The sequence below is a fragment of the Macaca fascicularis genome, chromosome 12 (genome assembly GCF_037993035.2).
Source record: "Macaca fascicularis isolate 582-1 chromosome 12, T2T-MFA8v1.1".
NCBI lineage: Eukaryota > Metazoa > Chordata > Mammalia > Primates > Cercopithecidae > Macaca > Macaca fascicularis.
Genome location: NC_088386.1, coordinates 37,298,560 through 37,320,040, shown reverse-complemented (window position 1 = coordinate 37,320,040; position 21,481 = coordinate 37,298,560). Strand labels below are relative to the sequence as shown.

The window sequence follows — 21,481 nt, the reverse complement described above, 5'->3', positions numbered from 1 at the left end:
TTATAGACTTAAATATTTCACTATTAGATAATTCTTCTTGGATGTCTCCAAAACATCCCATAATCCGTATATTTTTTAAATGGTTGAAAAGTTATAGATTTGAGTTCAAATATCTGAATTTAAGATCCTGGCATTTATTCGATGGTTAATATAATATTTGACTTCAGTTTCCTGTTTAAATACAGTCTTGAAATTCCATTCAACCAATGTGTTTTTCCACAGTACCATCTCCTCTCACCTGGATCATTGCAATAAAATTCTAGTTGATCTCCCTGCTTCCACCTTCACTTCACTGCAGTATATCTTCTCAACATAGTAGACAAAAGTAGTCTTTAAAAAAATAAGCCAGATCCTGATGAGAGAGGAGGAAGAAAGAAACCACTGAGTCAGGCAGTCAGGGCAGGTCCTCGATAGAACTCCTTCAAACCAAAAACAGCCTGAAAATCAAGCTGCAGGCCCCAGATAAGAAAAAGCCCACATCCCTATATGGAAACATCCACTCTGTGAGCCCGGATGAAGAAATTTCACTATTTTGGGGGCACATTTCTCTCCCCTTGGTGCCTCTGTCCCATTTTGTACTCTTCCTCCCGATTATCTCTTACCTTTCATCTGTTTTACATATATCTATCTTTCTGTGATTGGCCACAGACAAATTCTTCATTTGCAAAAAGTGAAATGTCACTAAAGCTATCAATTGGTTGTGGGCCAAGCCTTCACTTCTGCCTCCAATTGGTTCTTTACACTATCCTGTCTCTTCCTGAGTGTTGCATTTTGAAAAACGGCTCATAGACCAGTCAACCCACTCCTCCTCATTCTCAGCCCATAAAACCCCCAAACCTAGCCCCGCAGCAGGCAACCCTCTTTTGGGCCCCCTCTTGCTGCTGACATCTTTTCTGTCACTTAATAAATCTCTGCCTTAACCCTCTCCAGTCTGCATGTCTTATTATTGGTTGTGGCACAAGAACCCAGAACTCTCTGAATGGCGGAAGCAAAGAGCTATAACGCTCCCGCCCACTGAGCTGCTGACTGCAGGAGTCAATGAGCTGTAACCCTCCCTGTCACTTGCAGAACTACGGGAATGGAAAAGTTGTTAACACTGTTACACTCCTCAGAATCTTTTAATGGTCCTCCATCCTGTTTTTTATTTGTTTGTTTGTTTTTAGTTAAAAAAAAAAAATTACCTGATCTCTGGAATTCCATACTCCTCTTACCACATCTTTTCCTAATTTATCTTTTTCTGTAGGCACATTGACCTCTTTTGTGTTCCTTAAATTTGCTGAGCACCCTCCTGCCTCAAATCCTTAGCCCTTGACCTTTAATTCAAGTGGGTGTCACTCTCACCTTACTTCAGCCTTTATTCAAATGTCATATTCCTTGTGACATATACTCTGACTACCTATTTGAAATGTACCTGCCTCCAAACTCTGTCAGTCTCCCATCTGTGTTCTACTTTTCTCAATAAGTTTTGCCTTTTAATATGCTATACACTTAGCTCATTTGTTTCGTTTTTGTTTCTCTCCTCCCTTTATAATGTAAGATCCATGATCACAGGCATTCCGCTCTATTTTTATTTATTTATTTTCATTATGGTATCCCTAGTGCCTAGAACACAGTAGAAGTTCAATAATATGTGTGGCATAAATAAATGAATGAACAAATTGAGATGGGGTGGTGCTTTTTGCACTACATAGCACTATAAAACATTCACTATTTATTCTTCTGTTATTTCTACTATTATTCCACTCCCCACCATAAGCAGGTTCACAGACATATGTACACATGAAACCAGTCTTTTTTTTTTTCTATCTACATATCATAACTTGATCTTATGACGCCATCCATTGTTTAAGTTTATATACTTGAAGACCTATTGGGGCCTTTCAAATATTTAGTCACCAATTCTTAACTCATATGTCACATCACTTGGATCAGAGTGTTTATGATTAGAATTCATTAGAATTCATTTAATTCCCCAATACCTTAGTCCAATCATCTTGAACTCTTCTCTGGAGAATTGTAAGAGTCTCCTAGGAGATGGCTTTGTCACATGTTTTATTATTAATTACCTTTTCTTAAGTATTTTCCATGGCTTCAAATTACAGACAGAATACTTCTAATGGCAATCAAGGTCCTTCATAACTGATCTTGACCTATGTTTTTAAGATGCTCTATTCCAACACCATAAATCATTTTTATAGTCTTCTTTACTTCTTTATATTTTCAGCAAGCACTTATCAATTATTCACTGAGTTACACACTATGGAATGACATTTCCCCCTCTCCACATAACAATTTTTTATGGTTTAGGAGGAATGAGGTAAAATCTAGCATTTCAAGATCATAGATCAAACACAAAGTAGCTATAGATAAAATTAACATCCATTCTGACTTTTCTGGGATAAACTTATTTTATACGTGTTGTCCCAGTGTAGTTACTAATAAACCTGCTTTCAGTCTCAGAACTCTCTCAGCTTGGTGATAAATTATATGGTCTCCTTATCTATAAGTAAAATAATTTGAATTTTATTCCATGCTCTTTCTCTACATTAACTTCAAAAATTATGTGACAGCCTAAAGCAAAATGTAAGCACTCCTCCTCTAGCATTCACGCATACTTATAAATATCACATACCACTGTTTGGTGGGGAAAACCCAGGTCTTATAACCTGAATGACATTTCCATTTCAGTAGAAAATGTGTTTTATCTCAAATGCACTGCAATAGTTATTACCTTAGCAACTGTTTAAACTTTATCTGGAATGTCCTGTATTCCACTTATCCAAAGCCCACCCATCTTGAGAGGAATGCAGGCATCCCAAAACTATTTTTTTAAAAAATTTGTCTCAACCTTTCTCTTCCTGTGGCCTCTTCTTTTACCATTTTTTGGGGAGTGAGATCTGTAGACACAACTAGTTTATTTGATCCTTTAAGACAAAGACTGGCTTCTACATCTTTGATTCTACAGCACCAAGTCTGGGGCCAAATACAAAGTATGCTCAAGCAACTTAATGTAAAAAATCATTATGATAGTGATGGTGATGAGCATGTTGTTGGTGGTTAACTTAATGAAAATATAATAGGATAAAATAGCTATAGCTTGAGTATGTAAAAGGCTACACTTATACCCCACATCTGTAGATTTTAAAGATATATGTGTTTGTAATGCGTATTTACTGAAATTTATGCTGCTGGTATCAGGAGGAGGGAAGTTGAGGGAGAGAAAGGAAATATGTACCATATTAAATCAAATCTAGGATACCACTGAGAGTAATATGTAGTATTATTTCCCATATTGCTCAGGCAAAATTGTCAATTAAGTTATGGCCTAATGCTTTCATATCACTTAAAATTTTTATTTGATATTTATTGAAAGAGCTCACCGAGAGCTATTTAATGTTGGGTTTTTTTTTTATCTTAAGTTATTTTTATATACACATAACAAAATTACCAGTGAAATATAATGGCTAAGATATTCCCAACACTTCTTCACGTTCAGAGACCGTGATTGTAAGAAACATTCCTATTTCAGGCATACTAAGATGTAGAGAAGAATTAGTTTTTAAAGGGACTCACATGGTATAAGTAAATATGTTGTGAAAAAACAAACATCTGACAAGTTTGAGAGGACTTAAGGGAAGGCTGCAGATATCAAATATCCTGAAACAAAGGAAGGAAAACAGCAGACATTTTAGTCACAACCAACTGTAGAACATCTGAGTTAGAAAAAAAAACCTTATGGAAGTTTACTATCACTTCTGCCATCTAGTAGCAGAAGTTGTCACCTTGGAAGTCATAGCAAAAAAAAAAAAAAAGAAAAGAAAATACTGTGATATTGGGTATCCAACTCACGTAGAGACACGAAGTCCCAGTATCAGGATGGATAGTTAAGAACTGAATCTCAGAAATGGATTTTTAACTATAATATTAATATTTAACTCAACTGATTTTTTCTTTCTCTCAGAGCTGAGAAACTAAAATTTCTATGCTCAAGAGCCTCTGCTTTGATTCAACATCTTATATAAAACTTACTTGCTGAAATATGTATATTCCGTCTTTGATCCGATAAAGCCCCGAGTCATAAACACAAACAGAATTTTTGACTATTTCCAGAACAGATTGTGTGAACCTATAACAAAGTCAAGTGCATTAAAATTGTGTGTTTGAGCTGAGTAGTTAAAATTAAGAAAAATAATTGGTTTGTCTTTGTTGCTGAACAGAAAATGTGGATCATATTCATATACCTTTTATGTATTGCTTTCTCACATTTCATCTTTGTACTGCTCCTTCTGCCCATGTTCAGATCATTCATATTTTATTTCGAAACATTTTCATTTTCAGATCAGCAGTTGTGTGATCCTGGTGAATTTCTTTGCCACGATCATGTGACTTGTGTCTCCCAGAGCTGGCTGTGTGATGGGGACCCTGACTGCCCTGATGATTCAGACGAGTCTTTAGATACCTGTGAGTAGAAAGGTTCTCATGCCATTCGGATTTATCTTACATGTCAAACGAAATGTCAGTTGTTTTCACAGATGACTGCTGTTCTAGATTATTCTTTTTTTTTTTTTTCCCAAATAGCCTAAGAAATTTGAAAACTTTTGTTTGTGTTTTTAAAAATATGAGTATGTGAAAGAGAGCCTAAAATGCAGTTTTGGAGTGTGAATTAACTTATGAAAGGAAGAAAATGTGAGGTTAATTATTTCAATGTGATTGTGTTAACACTAGAAAAAAATGACTTGAGAAAAAAATTATTTAAAATATAGAACTAAAAGGGAAAAGACCTTCCCCAATAAATTATCTCACACCTTTTGAGACAGAAGGAATATTGAAGAAATCAAGCTTTGGTTCCTATGTTATTTCTATTAATATTTTAAGGCACTACACATATAATTGAACATATTTTCCTTTGAGACTGAAAGATAGAAACTTTATCCATTCATAGAGTTAGGATATTTGTCTTTATAATATCACATTCAGAAACCCTTAGTATATATGAATCCTAATCATACTTGTACTACTATAACTTGGAATCCACCGAAGGCTTTTTCCATATTACAAATACCACTATAACAAAATTATAAATAATAATATGACCATAGCTACATATGGCCCACTTTTTTTAATACCCACTTATCATAAGGGGTATGAACAGTCCCCTGAATATTGGTAGTGATATTTCTAGAACTTCTCATATCAACCTGTGCTCCTCAGGCAACCAGGTATGCTGACATGTCAATATCATCCCCAGAGTAACCACATAGTTGTATGAAATTAATGTGAAAAAAAATACATCATCTTCATTGCTTGATAATGTTGAAATAACAATTATTGGTTCCATTTTCCATTTTCATTTATCCGTTTTCAAGTCTTGGAGACAGTTTTGAAGAAAATCTTGCTGTTAGAGGCAAATGCTTACTAATTTCCTTTATGTTCGACAGTCTTTTTAAGGTTTCTCAAACAGTGAATACTTGAATATTTGCAAGAATTGCTTCTCTTTATTTTGAGCTGATCGCTTTTTCCACAGGAAGAGGTTATAATCATTTACTGCTACATTTCTAATTTTCGCCAATTTCACTAGTTAACTCCCAAAATCCTTTCAAAACTCTTTACTAGACTCCTTACAGCATAGACAAGGTTCTCAGCAGATAAGTTAAAAATAAAAGATTCATAGGAAAAATTCTAATGCATAAATTGTGATAAACCCATATAGAGGAATATTATTTGGTAATAAAAAGGGATGAAGGACTCATGCATGCTACAACATGGATGAACCTGGAAAACATGCTAAGGGAAAGAAGCTCATCAAAAAAGATCACATGTTTTATGATTCCCTTCATATACAAGATGCAAAATAGGCAAATCTATAGAGATAGAAAAGCAGAGAGAGGTTGCCAGGAGCTAGGTAAGGTGCGTCACAGGGAAGGGAATGAGGAATGACTCTTATTGAATATATGGTCTTTTGGGGGTTGATGAAAATGTTCTTAAATTAGATTGTGATGATGCTTGCACAACTCTGTTGATATGTTTTAAAACACAGAAATGCACATTTTAAATGGGCAAATTATGTCATGTCAATTACATCTTAATAAAGGTGTTTGAAAAGGGAAGATAAATCTCAGTATTGTGCATATGAATGAAGAGATATAGGAATGTGGAAAAACAACAATAATAAATGCTTTGGTCCTACATTATACAAATAGTGAGACCACTTTTCAATATCCCAACTCTCTTTAAGCTTTAGCCCTCTCCTTTTCAAGTGCTATCTAGAAATGAAATTCTCTCCTCTTTAGCTACAAGGAAAGACTGCCATAGCATAATCAGAGTAAGAGTCAGGGTTCTTTAATTTTGGTAATGGGGTCTCACATTCTGCCCTGATCCTCCCATGGATTCTGTGATGGAGAAAATCACAAGGACATGACATAGATTTGCATAATTGATATGCAGGAAAGCCAGAGTGGAGGAGAAATGCCATAGAACTGTGTGACTGGCACAATGCGATAGTAGTTGAGAAGAAATGGTAGCATGGCACTTCTAGGCCGAAGTCTCCTTCATGCTGGTGAAGAAAGGTGAACAAGGATGTTCCCTTTGTGCTCAAGAGGGAGCTCAGTGGAGAATCAGACTAGAGAGATTTTGTGTCTAAAGGGGCAGTACTAACCTGTGTAGTCAGTAGGTAAAGTCCAGAGAGAAAAGAGACCTCTCAATGCATGTCAAAGTAGGCGATGACAAATATTCCGCCCTCCTCCTATGCCCACTCCATGTCTCTAAAATCATGGCAGATACCCAGCAGGCCCACACCAGTGGACCAGGCCTGTGTGCACTGAGCAGTATTCACCCTGATTGATTAGGCATCTACTAAAAATGGTTAAAGTCCCACTGCAATTCTGTTAAATATTTGAACAACCGCCCTGCCGATAAGGTACATACCACCTTGAATTTGTGTAATAAGGGGGTCCTTCAGTTCACAGAGATTAGGGGCTTTTAGCAGACAGAGGCCTCAAATTGGAAATAGAATGTCAGTTAATTAAAAATAGAGATTGATATTCTGCTTACTTAGTTTGTAAAATAAAATTCATACCTGCTCAAGATATTTTTGGCAGTTTAAGCATATAGTCCTTTTCTCTCCAATAACATTTGATGGATTCAAATTTAAAACGTTTCTTCACTTTGGCCATTCGTATTTTATCCTCTAACATTAACATTGCTGAATAACCTTAAAGGCAACACTGAAACTGCTCTTTATTGATTAGCCACATAACAAAGACAGAGAAATAACTATATTTTCTAACTGTTTTATTCATTTAATCTGTTCAAGATATTTAGATTTATATTTAATTAGCCTGTTCCATATAAATGGTTTCAGTCAATACCAGTTGAAATTCAGACATGCATAGAAAAAAAAAGCTTTATGAAAATATCAGTCTTTTGCAAATTTAAATTTCTCAATCCAGATGTTCACCATTATCATTTTCTGTAATCACAGTACTTTGTAATGTGTTGTTTCATGATATTCACATGCAGTCTTCACTAATCTACATAAAATAATTGCATAATTTTATAATTATATGAATGTATACATTTGATATGAAAGATAAATATTAATAATGGAAAACCTTGGAGACTGATTCTTAGGAAGGTTAATTTTGTGCTCAGAATACGAACAAAAGTATTTTAACATCTTTGATTTGAAGACAAATATTTTGTATCTTCAAAATATTAGATAAAAACAGCTGATGCAATAGTTATTTTTTTTGGAAATCCACTTAGCTTTAAAACGATAGAAAGACCACTGTAGCATAGAATTTATTGTGTCATTGTGAAATCTCTGAAGTGACAAAATTCTAACAGGAATTAAATGGATATTGTTTAGCAAGAAGAAAAGCTTTACTTATAAAATGCTTTAGAAGGAAAACATATGTACAGAACAATAAGAAATCCTAGAAACTAAATAAAATTTAGATATTTAGAAATCTGAAAGTGTATCAAGTCCATGTTTTCCTTCTCTTCTGTGTTTGTTTGTTCCCAGGCTCTAGGGTATTCTCTAGCATTCATGAAGCAGGAGTTAAAGTTCGCTAACAGCAATACACATAGAAAACTGTTGTACGAGGTTGACTTACAACTAAGCTGATTTCATGTTGGGAAGAATTATCTAAAATACACAACTGGAAAATTTTAATAATTTATAATCTTACCATTGTGTATGAGAAAGGACTTTGAGTCATAAAAATGAAAGCCTTTATTTCTGCATATTGTTTAAAATAATTTTTCAAGTGTCTAAATAAAGACTAACACCAGTTTTAGGTTCTATAGGCAATGAGAATAGAAAATCAGGGAAATCACTATCTTTCTACTCATGGTTTTTAACCCAGTGTTGTTAGCATAGCATGTGATGGGAATGAAAATAAATAGTGGAAGTGTTTAGTTAGAGAATGAAAGCTTGGTACCACCTGTAACAGGAACGTCTTCTTAAAAGGCACTTCTGAGGTATTCAAAATTTAATTCATTCTAGAATTTTCTGTGGAATGCTTAATGATACTTCTTTTTCAACACTTGGCTCCAGCTGATGTATGATATTTTCTGGATATCTGACATCATTATACTTAAAACTAGATTCTTTCTTTTTAAGAAAGGAAAGTATTAGCCATGCTATTCAACCTTCTTCCCTGTTTCCTGCCCATTCCTCCTCAAAGAATCATTGAGTGAGTTCTTCTGTCACAGATCATGTTTTGGACATAATAACTCATTGACCAACAAAGGATAATAAAAATGGCCTAAGCAATATTTGCAAACTGGACTCTTCTCTGTCTTGTCCTTCTACAAGGGTCAGCACGCATTTTCTGTAAAGACCAGATAGTAAATATTTAGGCTTTAAAGGTCCATATGATCTCTGCTGCATATTCTTTGTTTTTATTTATTTTTCAGTTTGTTTTGAAAACCTTTAAAAAGGAGGAAGAAAACAAAATCTCTCAGCTTACAGTCTGTACAGTAACAGGCCACAGGTCAGATCTGCCCAACAGGCTATATAATTTGCCAAATCTTTGTTGTAGTAGCATAGCTGAAATATATCTGCTATACAGTTCAGGTAGGTTTGTGCTCAGGCACTGCTGCTAGATGGAACAGCATAACCTTACGCAATGAATGCACGAAGCACGGAATTGTGTTTGCATCCACCAGTCATGGTGCCAGACTGATGCAATATGGTGTAGTCTACATATACTGGATTTTGTTTCCTTCTATTTTTGCATACTTCCTTATTGGTTAGGATTGCATTTGACCACATGTTATAGAAACAGTGACTTAATCAAATAGGGTTTTCCTTTTTTCATAAAAAGAGAAGTTGCAAACGTGGATAATTCAGAACTGATGTGACAGATTCAGAATACCAACAGGCTTCTTCTATCTCTCCTACTCAGTTCCATATCCACAGTATGGCTGCTTCTCCCCTAGTAGATAATTTCATTTTGGACAGCCAGAAGGAAAAGAGAAAAGGGAAAAGGCAAATGCCAGCTGAGCCTCTCTGTCAGGAAAAGGATAAATTTTACAGAAAGCAAACACAGTAGATCTCCTTCACCAGAATGGGTTATGCGGAGCATGGGGCAACGAGTATTGTCAACAAGACCTGGTTGCTTTCCAAAACAATATTTTGTGTTCTGCTAGTAAAGAAAAGGGAAGAAGAGATATTGGGCAGGCAAAGGAACTTGGTAGTATATACCACAGTATCCCTTCACTCTCCTCTTTGGCATCTGCTGCATAGGAGATGTTACGGACAGTGCATGGTCACAGCAACTGCTTGGCTCCAAGGCTCAGTTTTTCCATGAATATCTTTGCTCTTGGACAACTAATTTAACCCTATTGTGCCTCCATTACCCCATCTGTACAATGGAAATGATAGTACCTGCCTCACAGTAAGGTGCTCAGAATGAGTGCCTATTCCATAGTAACATTCCTTCTCCACTCCATACCCCATCTGCCTTCCAGATGCCCACAACGAAGCACCTTACTTTGAGGTTCTTTTGAAAGACCATCCAACTGCCCCCTCTCAATCTATCCTCTCTCATTCTTACTCAAAACCTAACTGAAAGTCAGTTCTATTCCCTAAGGGCATAGCTAGAGAAGAGGTTTAATCTACATATGCTAATCAAGTTAAGTTATAAATAATTTCCAATGATCAGATATATTACATTCAAACACTGGGATAAATTTGGTATAGAAATTATTTGGGGGCAGGTGATTTTTTCTAGGAACTCTTTCAAAATCATTGATGTTGAATAATTGGCTAAATTTGAAATACATGTATTAAAAAATACAATAGTCAAAAATATTAATTGACACTGCAGTCCTGAAATGTAGATAATATCTCATTTTAAAAAAATAAAGAAGTTGAGTTTATAATCCTTCTCTCTCCTTCTAAGCTGGCTCTTGTTAGTGAAAACAGAGTTTATATTTCTTTGAACTTGCCCTCCTTTTTTGAAATACTGAGATAAAGCAGGATCCAATTCCTAAAAGAATCCTCAGGCCACCTAATTTAAAAATACATTGTCATTTGAAAATCATGGAAGGCCATCCCAAAAGGGTTGTTTCACACTGGCTTTGGGAGTGATCAGTTCTAATTGAACAATGCCATAAAAAGAGCAAGTCTCTTGGGTACTAGGAAGAGAAGCATCTATGAAAAATGAAAATGGCTATAAGTCATTAGGTGAGATGTGAATCTGCATGAATTGACCAGTGCTTCTATTATGTTTCCATTGTTGTGAGATTTTAGACTTTATTTAGGTAGTAGGATTTTAATGAACTTCTTATATTCATACACTGACCTTTCCCCTTGGATATAAGATAGAAATCCTTTTATAATTTCCTTCTAAACTTTCTACCTTTGACATAGGTCAGAGAAATAAAATAGAATTCAGGTGGGAGGTTATTAGCAAACAGATACCACCCTTTAAAATTATATAGTAGAATAAGGCACTGAAAGTAGACTATAGGAACTATAAAACAGATAGAAGTATGGTCCGTGTTTCTAAGTAATGTTGATTTAGAGGTCACTTTGCAATGAGCTAATATATGAGAGTCACAAAGCTAAGCTTTTCGTTAGGTAGAAAAGCCAAAATGATCTTACAGATTAAAGGGAAAGCATATGAGACCCATGAGGACAGTTTATGTCTCTTTCAATTCTTTTTGTTTTGTTCTTCATTTTATTCTGAGACTCCTCTCTTCAGCAGTAGAGAGGCCAAAAAGCATTGACCCTTCTTTAATAATAAAAAGACTCCCACTTAAGAGTTGATATGCAGGGGTGATAGGAAGGTGGGGATCAGTGTAATTGTGAATTGAAAGGGCCTAACATTGGTACAGTTCCCCGGTACAGTGGGGTCGGAGTAGGGGGTGACATTTCTCCTCATTCTGCCCTCACAATGCACTAATGGGTCTCTGAGAGTCTGCCTCTGCAATTAAAAAAAAAAAAATAGTTGATTGCAGGCATAGGTGATGAAACTACAATTCACACAGCCATAGTGAGCTCAGCAATGACAAAGCCTCACCTTTTCACTCAAGAATTCACTGCTTTTCAGTCTTCTGATCCAAGACCACAGGTCACAAATAAAAGGGGACACATGTCCCTCAAGTGGGGCTATAAACTATGGGGAATGAAAACTTTGAAATGATGTAAAATAAAAGGGATGAAATGAAATACAGGAATTCTAGAAACAACTGGTGAAATCTCCTTGGCCTAAAAGATGATGTACTGTAAACAAACGCTCTTGCAGGACTCTACAGGGACAAAGCTGAAGGCTGAGCAAGGAGTCTTCCCAGAAACTATTCAATCCATCATTTCTCTATAACTAATCTAGCATTTGGGGTTGTGGATGAAGGCTTCTTACCTTTCATGGGTGAGCACATTTCTTCCCGGAGGACGTTTTATTCTTTATAGTCAGTGTATAAAATTTACATTTGACTTTCATTCAGAAGTGCTTCTAAAATGACATATTTTGCTAAATGAAGCACTAAAGGATGTTGTGTTCTAGGAATTTATTTTTAATGGGGATGCCTTCTTTTCTCCCCATGTCTTCTGTCATTCTACCCTGAAATACCTCTACTCTATGCCTATGGAATTTTCAGTAGGCCAGAGCATCTCATCAGTTTACTAACTGCTATATTGGCCCTGTTGAAGTTCAGGCAATATAACTGACTTTGAGTGTTTGGTTTTTTGTTTTGTTTTGTTTTGTTTTTTGTTTTTACTAAAAACTTTGTAACATTAGCTTTTCTGTTTTTCAGGATGGCAGAATTGCACTCAAAGGAGAAAAGTTCAGGCAAAGATAGGTAAAAAGAAGGCTTGGGTAGGAGGGATCGAATTCAGTGGATAGGGTTTGTAGCAATCCACTCATCTCATAGTTTCTATTTTTGCTCTGAGGAAAGATACCTTGGGAGGGAAGAGTATGCACATATTATTCACTGGCCAACCCTGAAAGGTTAGATACAAGAGAGAAGAATTCCTCAACTGAGACATTTTCCTGGGTACCCATCTGCAAAGAAGAAAACAAAAACACTTCCCAACACCTCTGACTGAGTTGCCAACAGAAAAGTAATTGTTAATATAAAATACTCATCTTAGAATTAAGCATGAATTTAGCAAGGAGGTGGCCATCTGCAAGCAAATGAAAGAGGCCTCACAGGAAACCAACCTTGCAGACTTCTTGATCTTGGACTTATGGCCCCCAGAACTGTAGGAGAATAAATTTCTGTTGTTTACGCCACCCAGTGTGTGGTATTTTGTTATGGCAGCACTACCAGATAAATTCCATATCCTACTATATATCTATTACAGTTTCATTTAATACCAGTGGAAAAACAATCCAGCAATTAAAAATGTCTTATATTTTTCTTGAAGATATGTATGAAATATTACTAAATTCTAGAGTATTAATGTTATAGACATTATAAGCCTGTTAAAGAAATGTGAAATGAAACCACCAGTTTCTGGTGGGGTAAATAAAGGTAGTTACAGACCTTTAAGAACACATAATGTAATTACACAGAGTTACTATTCAAATGAAAAAGCACTTCTCATTGAAATTCCACTAAAAAACATACTGCAAATGTATGGTTTTTTCAAGTATTGACAGATGATGGGTTGCTCCAAACTTTTCAGAAATAGATTTGCCTGAGACCCGTCCTCCTGTTGATCTATGACATGTAGATAGAAGTGCAGTTAATCGCTCTCTTTGCAAAGCTATCTCGTTACAACACAAAAAATGGGCCATGTGCAGTGGTTCAACTCTGTAATCCTAGTGTTTCAGGAGGCCAAGGCAAGAGGATTACTTGAGCCCAAGAACTTGAGGCTGCAGTGAGCTATGATTGAGCCACTGCCCTCCAGCCTGGGTGATAGAGTGAGATCTTGTCTCTAAAATATATAGAAACACACACATGCATGCATATATAAACAAACTTGCATACTTGACCTAAGTACTATTATTTTCTGAGGAAAACAGTAGAAATATATAACAGATGTATACATCCAAACATGTATATAATTAATATTCTATATTATGTTATAATCTATATTAGATTATTGTAATTTTCAATTCTGAATCTATCATTGGGTTAGACAATAAATTCTATGTAATTTGACAATAAAAAGAAACATTTCTTTCTCCACAAGGGCCTTTGGGGAATTTTGTTAAATTTTGCTTTCAAATGTGCATATGTTAGGCAATTCAATTTTGAAATAAATGACACATTATTCATTTTCACTTAAATAGTAAAGAATATTTTGTCATTGAAATACATTTCTCATAATATGTAGGTGCTTTTTATTTACAAAATCTAGAAACGAATCAATCAGCAGCTATTTATTGGGGGACTACTGCATGAAGGTGCTTCTGAGCACATAAAAGCAACAATTTATCCCATGTGTTTTTGTGTGCCATAGCTTTAACCTATGCTAGTTTTTTTCTCATTTTATCTATTCTGGTAAGATGCTTTTCTTTCCATGTTAAAGAAGATGATGTTTATGATAGAGATTAATGATGATTACTGACACAAATGAATGATTCCTATGTGCCAGATGCTGTGCTGTGAAGATTACATGGATTATCTCCTTTGATCCTGACAAAAACCCTGAGCAGAGTGTTAGGCACAGTTGCTCAGGTTGTACAAGGTCCTGGAGTGACATAAATATTGCACATAGCATGGGTATATATATTTTCTCACAAATGGGAATAAATTATCTTGAAGAGGAGGCACTATTTTCTAATTTGCATGATGACACGATAGGAGACTGGTGGCCCTACTTATGATAATATTCATGGTCATCTTTTACAGGTGATAAAAATAAAGCACAAGGAGTTTTACTTAAAGTAATTAAGTGATAGAGCTACAAGCGAACACTGCAGCATGCTATAGAGTCTGGAGTTCAAGGGATTCCCAGTCAACATCTTGATGCTTAGTGGAACAAGATTGTCATGCTTACCTATGTCACACTGCAGTCAAGTCAACCTGCTTTCCATGATGCCATTCAACCTCATGTATATATGCTATCCAGATATGTGTATGTTCAGTCACTCAGTGTAGACATAACAAATTTTAATTGACTACTGTATGATAGGGCCTGTGGTTGATATTGGGAATAATAAGATAAATATGCCAAAAATGAAAGAGAGATGTAGTAATAATTGGAGAGAGGATTTAAATTATTTATTTTTCCAATGAGAAAGGATATGATCATAAGAGTATATATGTCATTGTGTTAATAACCGTATAATTTATATAGTTTAATATTTATATACATATACACGTGAAGTTTGTGTGTATATAAACAAATTAATCTGAAAAAAATAAGTATAACAACATTATCTTAGCCTCTCTGTCACACACACACACACACACACACTTTAAAAACAGATTGTTGAATGTAACAGTGAAGAATCTGGATTTTTAAATCAGTTTTTTTTTTTTTTTTAATTTTTGCGTAACAAATTACCACAGATTTAACATGTTGAAACCCATTTATTATCTCTCAGTTTTGTGGTTCAGAAGAGCACGTGGGATCAAGTGGATTTTCTCCATAAGGCCTCACAAGGCTGAGATCAAGGAGTCCCTCAGGCTGGGGTCTTATCTAGAGGGTGTGAGGAAGAATTGGCTTCCAAGTTCATTTAGGGTCTTTGCTGAATTCAGTTTCTTGTGGTTTTAGGACCAAGAACACATTTTCTTTCTGGTTGCAGCTGCAGCCACGCTCAACAATTAAAAGCAATCTACATGTCTTGGCATGCGACCCCTCCATTTTCAAACCAAACAGTGGTGTGTCAAAATGCTCTCACATTTCATGATTCAAATCCCTGGCTTCCGCTTCTGTGGCCAAATGGGAAAACACTCTGTCTTTAAAGACATCATGTGACTAGAACACTTAGCTATCTCCCTTTTGTCGTGGAATGTGATATAATCCTAAGAATGATATCGCATTATACTCACAGGTTCTACCCACATTCAAAAGAGAGGAGGGGTCAGACAAGGGTGAAGGTCACTGGGAGTCATTAGAATTCCGACTAACATCGTGTATTTGTCTGCTTGGGCTGCTTTAAGAAAATACCACAGACTGGGTGGCTTAAACAAAACGCATTTATATCCTCATAGTTCTGGAGGCTGGAATTCTGAAATCAAGGTCTTGGGATGGTTTCATTCTTAAGCCCTTCTCTGTGGCTTGCAGGTAGCTGTCTTCGTCTAGTGTCTTCACAGGGTTATCCCGCTGAGTGTATCTGTGCCCTAATCTCATCTTCTCATAAGGATGCCAGTCATATTGGATTAGGGCCCACCCATACAACCTCTTTTACCTTAATTACCTCCTTAAAATCCTATCTTGAAATACAGTCACATTCTGAGGTACTGAAGTTTAGGACTTCAACATATGAATTTTGGGAGGACCAATTCAACCCATAAAACACAAGCAAATTTTGCTTATATATATATTTTTTTATTTTTGTTTTTATTTATTTATTTATTTATTTTTGAGATGGAGTCTCACTCTGTTGCCAGGCTGGAGTGCAGTGGCACAATCACGGCTCACTGCAACCTCCACCTCCTGGGTTCAAGTGATTCTCCTGCCTCAGCCTCACGAGTAGCTGGGACTACAGGGGCCCACCACCACGCCCAGCTAATTTTTGTATTTTTAGTAGAGATGGGGTTTCACTATGTTGGCCAGGCTGGTCTTGATCTCTTGACCTCACAATCCACCTACCTGGCCTCCCAAAGTGCTGGGATTTCAGGCGTGAGCCACCACGCCCAGCCTTTAAAATATATTTGAAGACATCTTTAGTCACCAGCTTATCTCATAAAGATAACTTGTTATTTGTTTTAAAAGTTGAATTTCCTCCCTCTGCTTTTTATTGTGAAGAACTTTAAGCTGACAGAAATATCAGAATAACAGTATGATAAACACCTGTATACACTGGATTTATCAAGCATTACATTTTGTGCCATTTGTTTTTTCTTTATCTGTCTCTAATGCATATTTGTCATGTTCACACACATACATTTGTATGTTTATACATGTTTTTTGCCGAACCATTTTAATACATGCAGACATGTGTTTAGACCTAAATCTTTCTAAGAACAATACATATTCTTATATAACCCTTACACAGGTATAATACTATATCATATCTAATTCATATTCAAATTTCTCCAATTGTCCCCAGAGTTTTATTTGTAATTATTTTACCGAATCTAGGATCCAACCAAGGATAATGCATTGCCTGTAATTGTCATAGGTTTTTAGTCTTCTTTAGAATATTTTCCAGCTTTTCTTTTGTTTATTATGGTATTATATTTACCTATAGAATATCACACAACCAAAATTTTTTCTGGCTGTTTTCTTACCAGGTAAATATTTTCCCAATAATACTCCGTAAGTTACGGTGCGCTTTCCTCATTGTGTTGAATGAAAAGGTAGGTTGGTTTGATGCTGCTTCATAACTTCGTCACCAACATTAAATTACAACAAAATGTTTTTCAGAACATAAGGCATAGCTCTAAACCCTAAGTAGTTTAAGATAGAAGGAGACTTTCATGGTTCTAACTATTCCATTAGGAAAAGGACTTAGAAAACAACAAAACTTAAGACCTTACAATGAGCATATCCTTATGTTGTTTGAATTTGAAAACTTATACCAAAAGAAGAATTGGGCTGATAAATTTGAACTTTGCAATTTTTGAATTGTGTCACTCACCCTCCCTTTCCTCTGCCCAAAACCTTACATTGGATTTTCCTAGTCTAGCTAAGTATGACACACAGAATAACTGTTACTTCTGTTTCAAGGAGCAAATACTCTGTTTCCCTCCTGACATTGTTAGAATCCTTAAGGACAGAAATCTTTTCCTCTCTTTGTATCCCCATCCATTATTCTGCATAGGGTGAGCAGTCTATACATTTTTTTGCCTGAGATTTAAAAAATAAGTCCATAGGCAGTGTCAGATATGATGCAGAGCACTTGACAATAGTTTCATCCATTTCTAAGAACTCTCTGAAGATACATATAGTTTTACATATATATATATATATGATTATTTTCCAAGTTAAACTTTAATTGGAAGTTTATTTGACTAGGTACCTTCTTTATAGAATTCAGGAATCACAGAATTATATCCAACATGCCTTAAGAAATTTACACAATTGCTTTGTGAACTGCTTTCTTCACATAAATAAGGAAAAACCGCCTTGAGACAGGGACAGTCTACCTTTTTAGAATTTTTTCATCCAATCTTTCTTTTACTACTGTCAACAAGTTTTTTGTATATATGTATTTAATTGGTTCAGCAATGCAACAATTGAATGTAGCATTTCAAAAGGGAAAGTAGACCCTGAAGAACATATCATTTCACACACACACAAAAGCATTCCTCCCAAAGATGGTTGTTATGCAAGGCCCTACTCTTTGATATAGTGAAAGAAAATATTTGAATCTGCTTTACAACTGCAAATGCAAGGGAAAGTGTTTGCAAGTAGAGGAACCTATAATAAAACCATCTCTGTTATGTTGACAACTGTCAGGATTTCAGCCAAATCGAGTATTGATGACACTGCATTCCTACTGGAACTTTTTCACATGTCACACAAAGCCAAAAAAAAAAAAAAAATACAATGGTATCTCTGTGTTCAGATTGAAATTGAAGGTAAAGAATAAAAGAAAGAAAAAATAAATCCATACTGCTCCTAGTTTTCTTAAAAGAGCCTTCCTACAATAGCATCCAAATTGAGGCAAGGCAGATTAAATGCATTCTTACAATCCTAAATCAGAAAGCAGTTTATAAATTTAACAAGATATTAATGATACCTTCATTGCTACAGTGATGGATGTGTTTGTGCAAACAGTTTACCTTCAAGGTAAGTGGATTCTTGAAGGTATGAATGTTGAATTTCTGCACTCTGATTGGAACCATGTAATTGGGTTGGCATTACCACAACTATTTTTCTAGTAATCTTTAAGTATTTCTTTCATTGATAAATATAAATAAAAGCATATAGTAAGTTTGACATTTATTTGTTTTAAACTTTTGGGGATTGACTTATATTTGACAGAGTGAAAGAATTTGCTATTCCTCAAAAACTGATTTAACAAATTCGATGCGTGTTCTAGGCTCAAGGAATTGCAGTAATTAGATTGGCTATCAATGATATACTATTAAGTAGCTGAGAATGGCCTGTGTAAAGCCAAGATCTAACCCGTGAATAAACTGGACCTCTGCAGCCCACTGTGAGTCGCATCCTTTGTGATCAAGATTCAGACATCCAGGTTCATGTTAAATTTTGCTTAAAGAGATACACACACACACACACACACACACACACACACACACACATATATATATATATATATATATATTTTTTACTCCTAGTTTTCATTCTCTATTTCTTGATAGTGAAAGTTGATTTACTGGGCACTTATATATGCAACGAACTAAAACCGGTTCAGCCTGCATACATGCCAGATGAAAAAATAAAAATAAAATACTAGTGTAGTGAGGTAAAGCAACAGGCCTAAGGGCACATCAGAACCGTGACTGGAATTGACATCCCCTTGGCTTATACCTTCTTTTCTGTTCTTTCCAATTTGCACATGTGCCAGCCAGTAATATAGTTTTAAATCTTTTTTGTACTGATTGCCTGTCACTATTTATCAAAATAATAACAATGGAATCACCACAAAAAGTGGACTCTGAAGTAATAGTTTGTAACTAAATTGCTAAACTTAAAATGAATGTAGATGTGTATCCCTACACTAACTTTGGCCTTTGCTTCCATCTTCCCTCGAGGGCTGCTATGCACATTCACGCATGTGCAAACGCACTCATGCACATACACACAACATAATATTTTTCTATAAAAGGAAAATGATCTAGTTACTTGATATATGTGTGACTTTTTCATGTGATAGCATGGAGACTAGGAGATTAGGATCAGTGTAAAACATAAGTATAAATGTTACTCACCTTGCTTAACTTACAGAAAGATATCCTAATATAAGGGATGAATAACTGGGCATAAAACCATTAGATCACACTACGGTGCTTGCAAAATACTCTTTCAGACTTTCTTAAACTTACAAACAACACTGAATAAAACACTGCAGATCAATTAGCTTTTCTTTCACTTCTCAACAACCTAAAAAATAATCTCTTGAAAATCAATTAATGCTAATTTACATTTAATTCAAGGTCTCATTTTCAGTACTTTTACAACTCCATTATTTTCACCAAGAGGCAAATCTGTGATAGAAATACTGATGGAGCTTAAAGAGAATATTTCCAAGCTCTGATAAAAATTAAACTACCCCAATATAGTTGTGTGTACCTATCCCAAAATGCAATGTTCCTTACACTTTAGAAACGATCTGATGACATTTTTAACATATAATTTCTTGAGGACAGTTTTAAGAATTATCCTTTTGACTTTGGTCAAGGGACTTTATTTCACTGGTACTGCGGAACTATAAGACAGCAATTATACACTTTATTAAAATATTTTGAAGTTATAGGAAAGGTGTAAAAAGAGTCTGTTATATATGGAGAATAGAAGGCTCTTATTAGCACCACGCCCTAAATATCTTATGTATCATAAAGTATACATGTTTTTATACATATCACATATGGTGATCAAAGTAATTATCTGTAATTTTGTATACTTTATATACCATATGTGATCAAAGTACTAATCTGTGATTTTTAAGAAATAGTATATCAATTATTTTTGTTTTATCATTTATGCTTATTTGGAGAAACTCACACCTGAAGAGTTGCTTCAGGTAGATTTTGGCAGGAACTGGAGCCTTTCAGTCTGAACAGATTTTAATCAGGTCTGACAGCAAAAGAGCTTCACCTGGTATTTTATTTAGCTTGAGATTTGTAAGCAGGTGATTTATAAGAGGGGTTTAGGTTTTACAAAATGTGAAGCATTTGTCTTGATATAATAATAGGCCACTCCCGATAGCAAAAAGAATCTATACTTTCCTGCTTTCCTTACCGCAGAAATGCGAAGATGCAAACGGGAAGAGTTTTCATTAGCCATGGCCTCTCATGGAGACATCTATCAAAGTTAAAACCCATTCATGAGGGCCATGACCACAGTCAAGATGTGGGGGCCTGGGGGGAAGTTACTTTCTTTCCAGACTAAAATATTCATTCTAAGGATGAGAATTTTAAAAAGGCTGATGATTAGATGATCTAATTCCAATAGTATTAATAACATGCTTGCTCTCAATGCATTTTATTTTATTGTTTGTAAATTTATTGTGTTATTTTGTGTTAACTTTTAGCCCCCGGAGTTAGATCCATTATTTATCTCAAGGAAACCAAAGCTACTTAACTAACAAGTTCGGTTTCAATAATATTCCGACTTAATTGGAATACGTAAGCATAAAAACTCCTCTCTATGTATAGATAAAAAAGAAAATGAAGAGAAAAAAGAAGGGAAATTCATTAGATTCCAAAGAAGTGCCTCAAATTTTAATTTAATTGTAATTGATACATGTTAAAACAAATATAAAGTGAGGAATTTAAAATTTCATAAAATAAATGATGAAATATTTCTAATATCAATAGCGACATTTTAATGTTGTTCATTTGCAATAAAAGTAGTAATTATATACTGGAAAGAGTTTTCATATGCTATTCTCTAATGAAAAAGCAAATGATGGTACAATTTGGAAATTTGGCAGCATTAATTTTGTATAAAAATAATTCTGATAACTTTAAGTGATTTTTAAATTATAATCTGTTACTACTGTTTCCTAAAGTGTTGTGCTTGTGCCTTGGAACCTTGGAACTTCAGGTTAAGCACTTGTTGTGCTTAACCTTGGAACCTGGGACCAGATAAATCTGTTATAGAAACTCTCATTATAGTAATGACATGTTTGGCCTTTAGGCACTAAACAAAAGTGTTCAATGTGTGTAAGTAGTAGTGGAGTGTTACCCTTTATTCCAGCAAAAATGTGTTTAAGTGTAA

At 35.2% G+C, this 21,481-nt stretch overlaps 1 protein-coding gene across 3 annotated transcripts in view; it reads left to right on the top strand.

Moving 5' to 3' along the window:
- The window catches only part of LRP1B (LDL receptor related protein 1B), a 1,954,889-nt gene that overhangs the window by 324,819 nt on the left and 1,608,589 nt on the right, over positions 1-21,481 (top strand). For all 3 annotated transcript variants that reach the window (XR_012421093.1, XM_005573071.4, XM_015433154.3), the window contains exon 2: positions 4,339-4,461. Coding sequence is in view for 2 of the 3 variants with exons in the window: in XM_005573071.4 (XP_005573128.4) it covers positions 4,339-4,461 (123 nt within the window). In the remaining variant the exon portion in view is untranslated. The remainder of the gene's footprint in view (positions 1-4,338; positions 4,462-21,481) is intronic.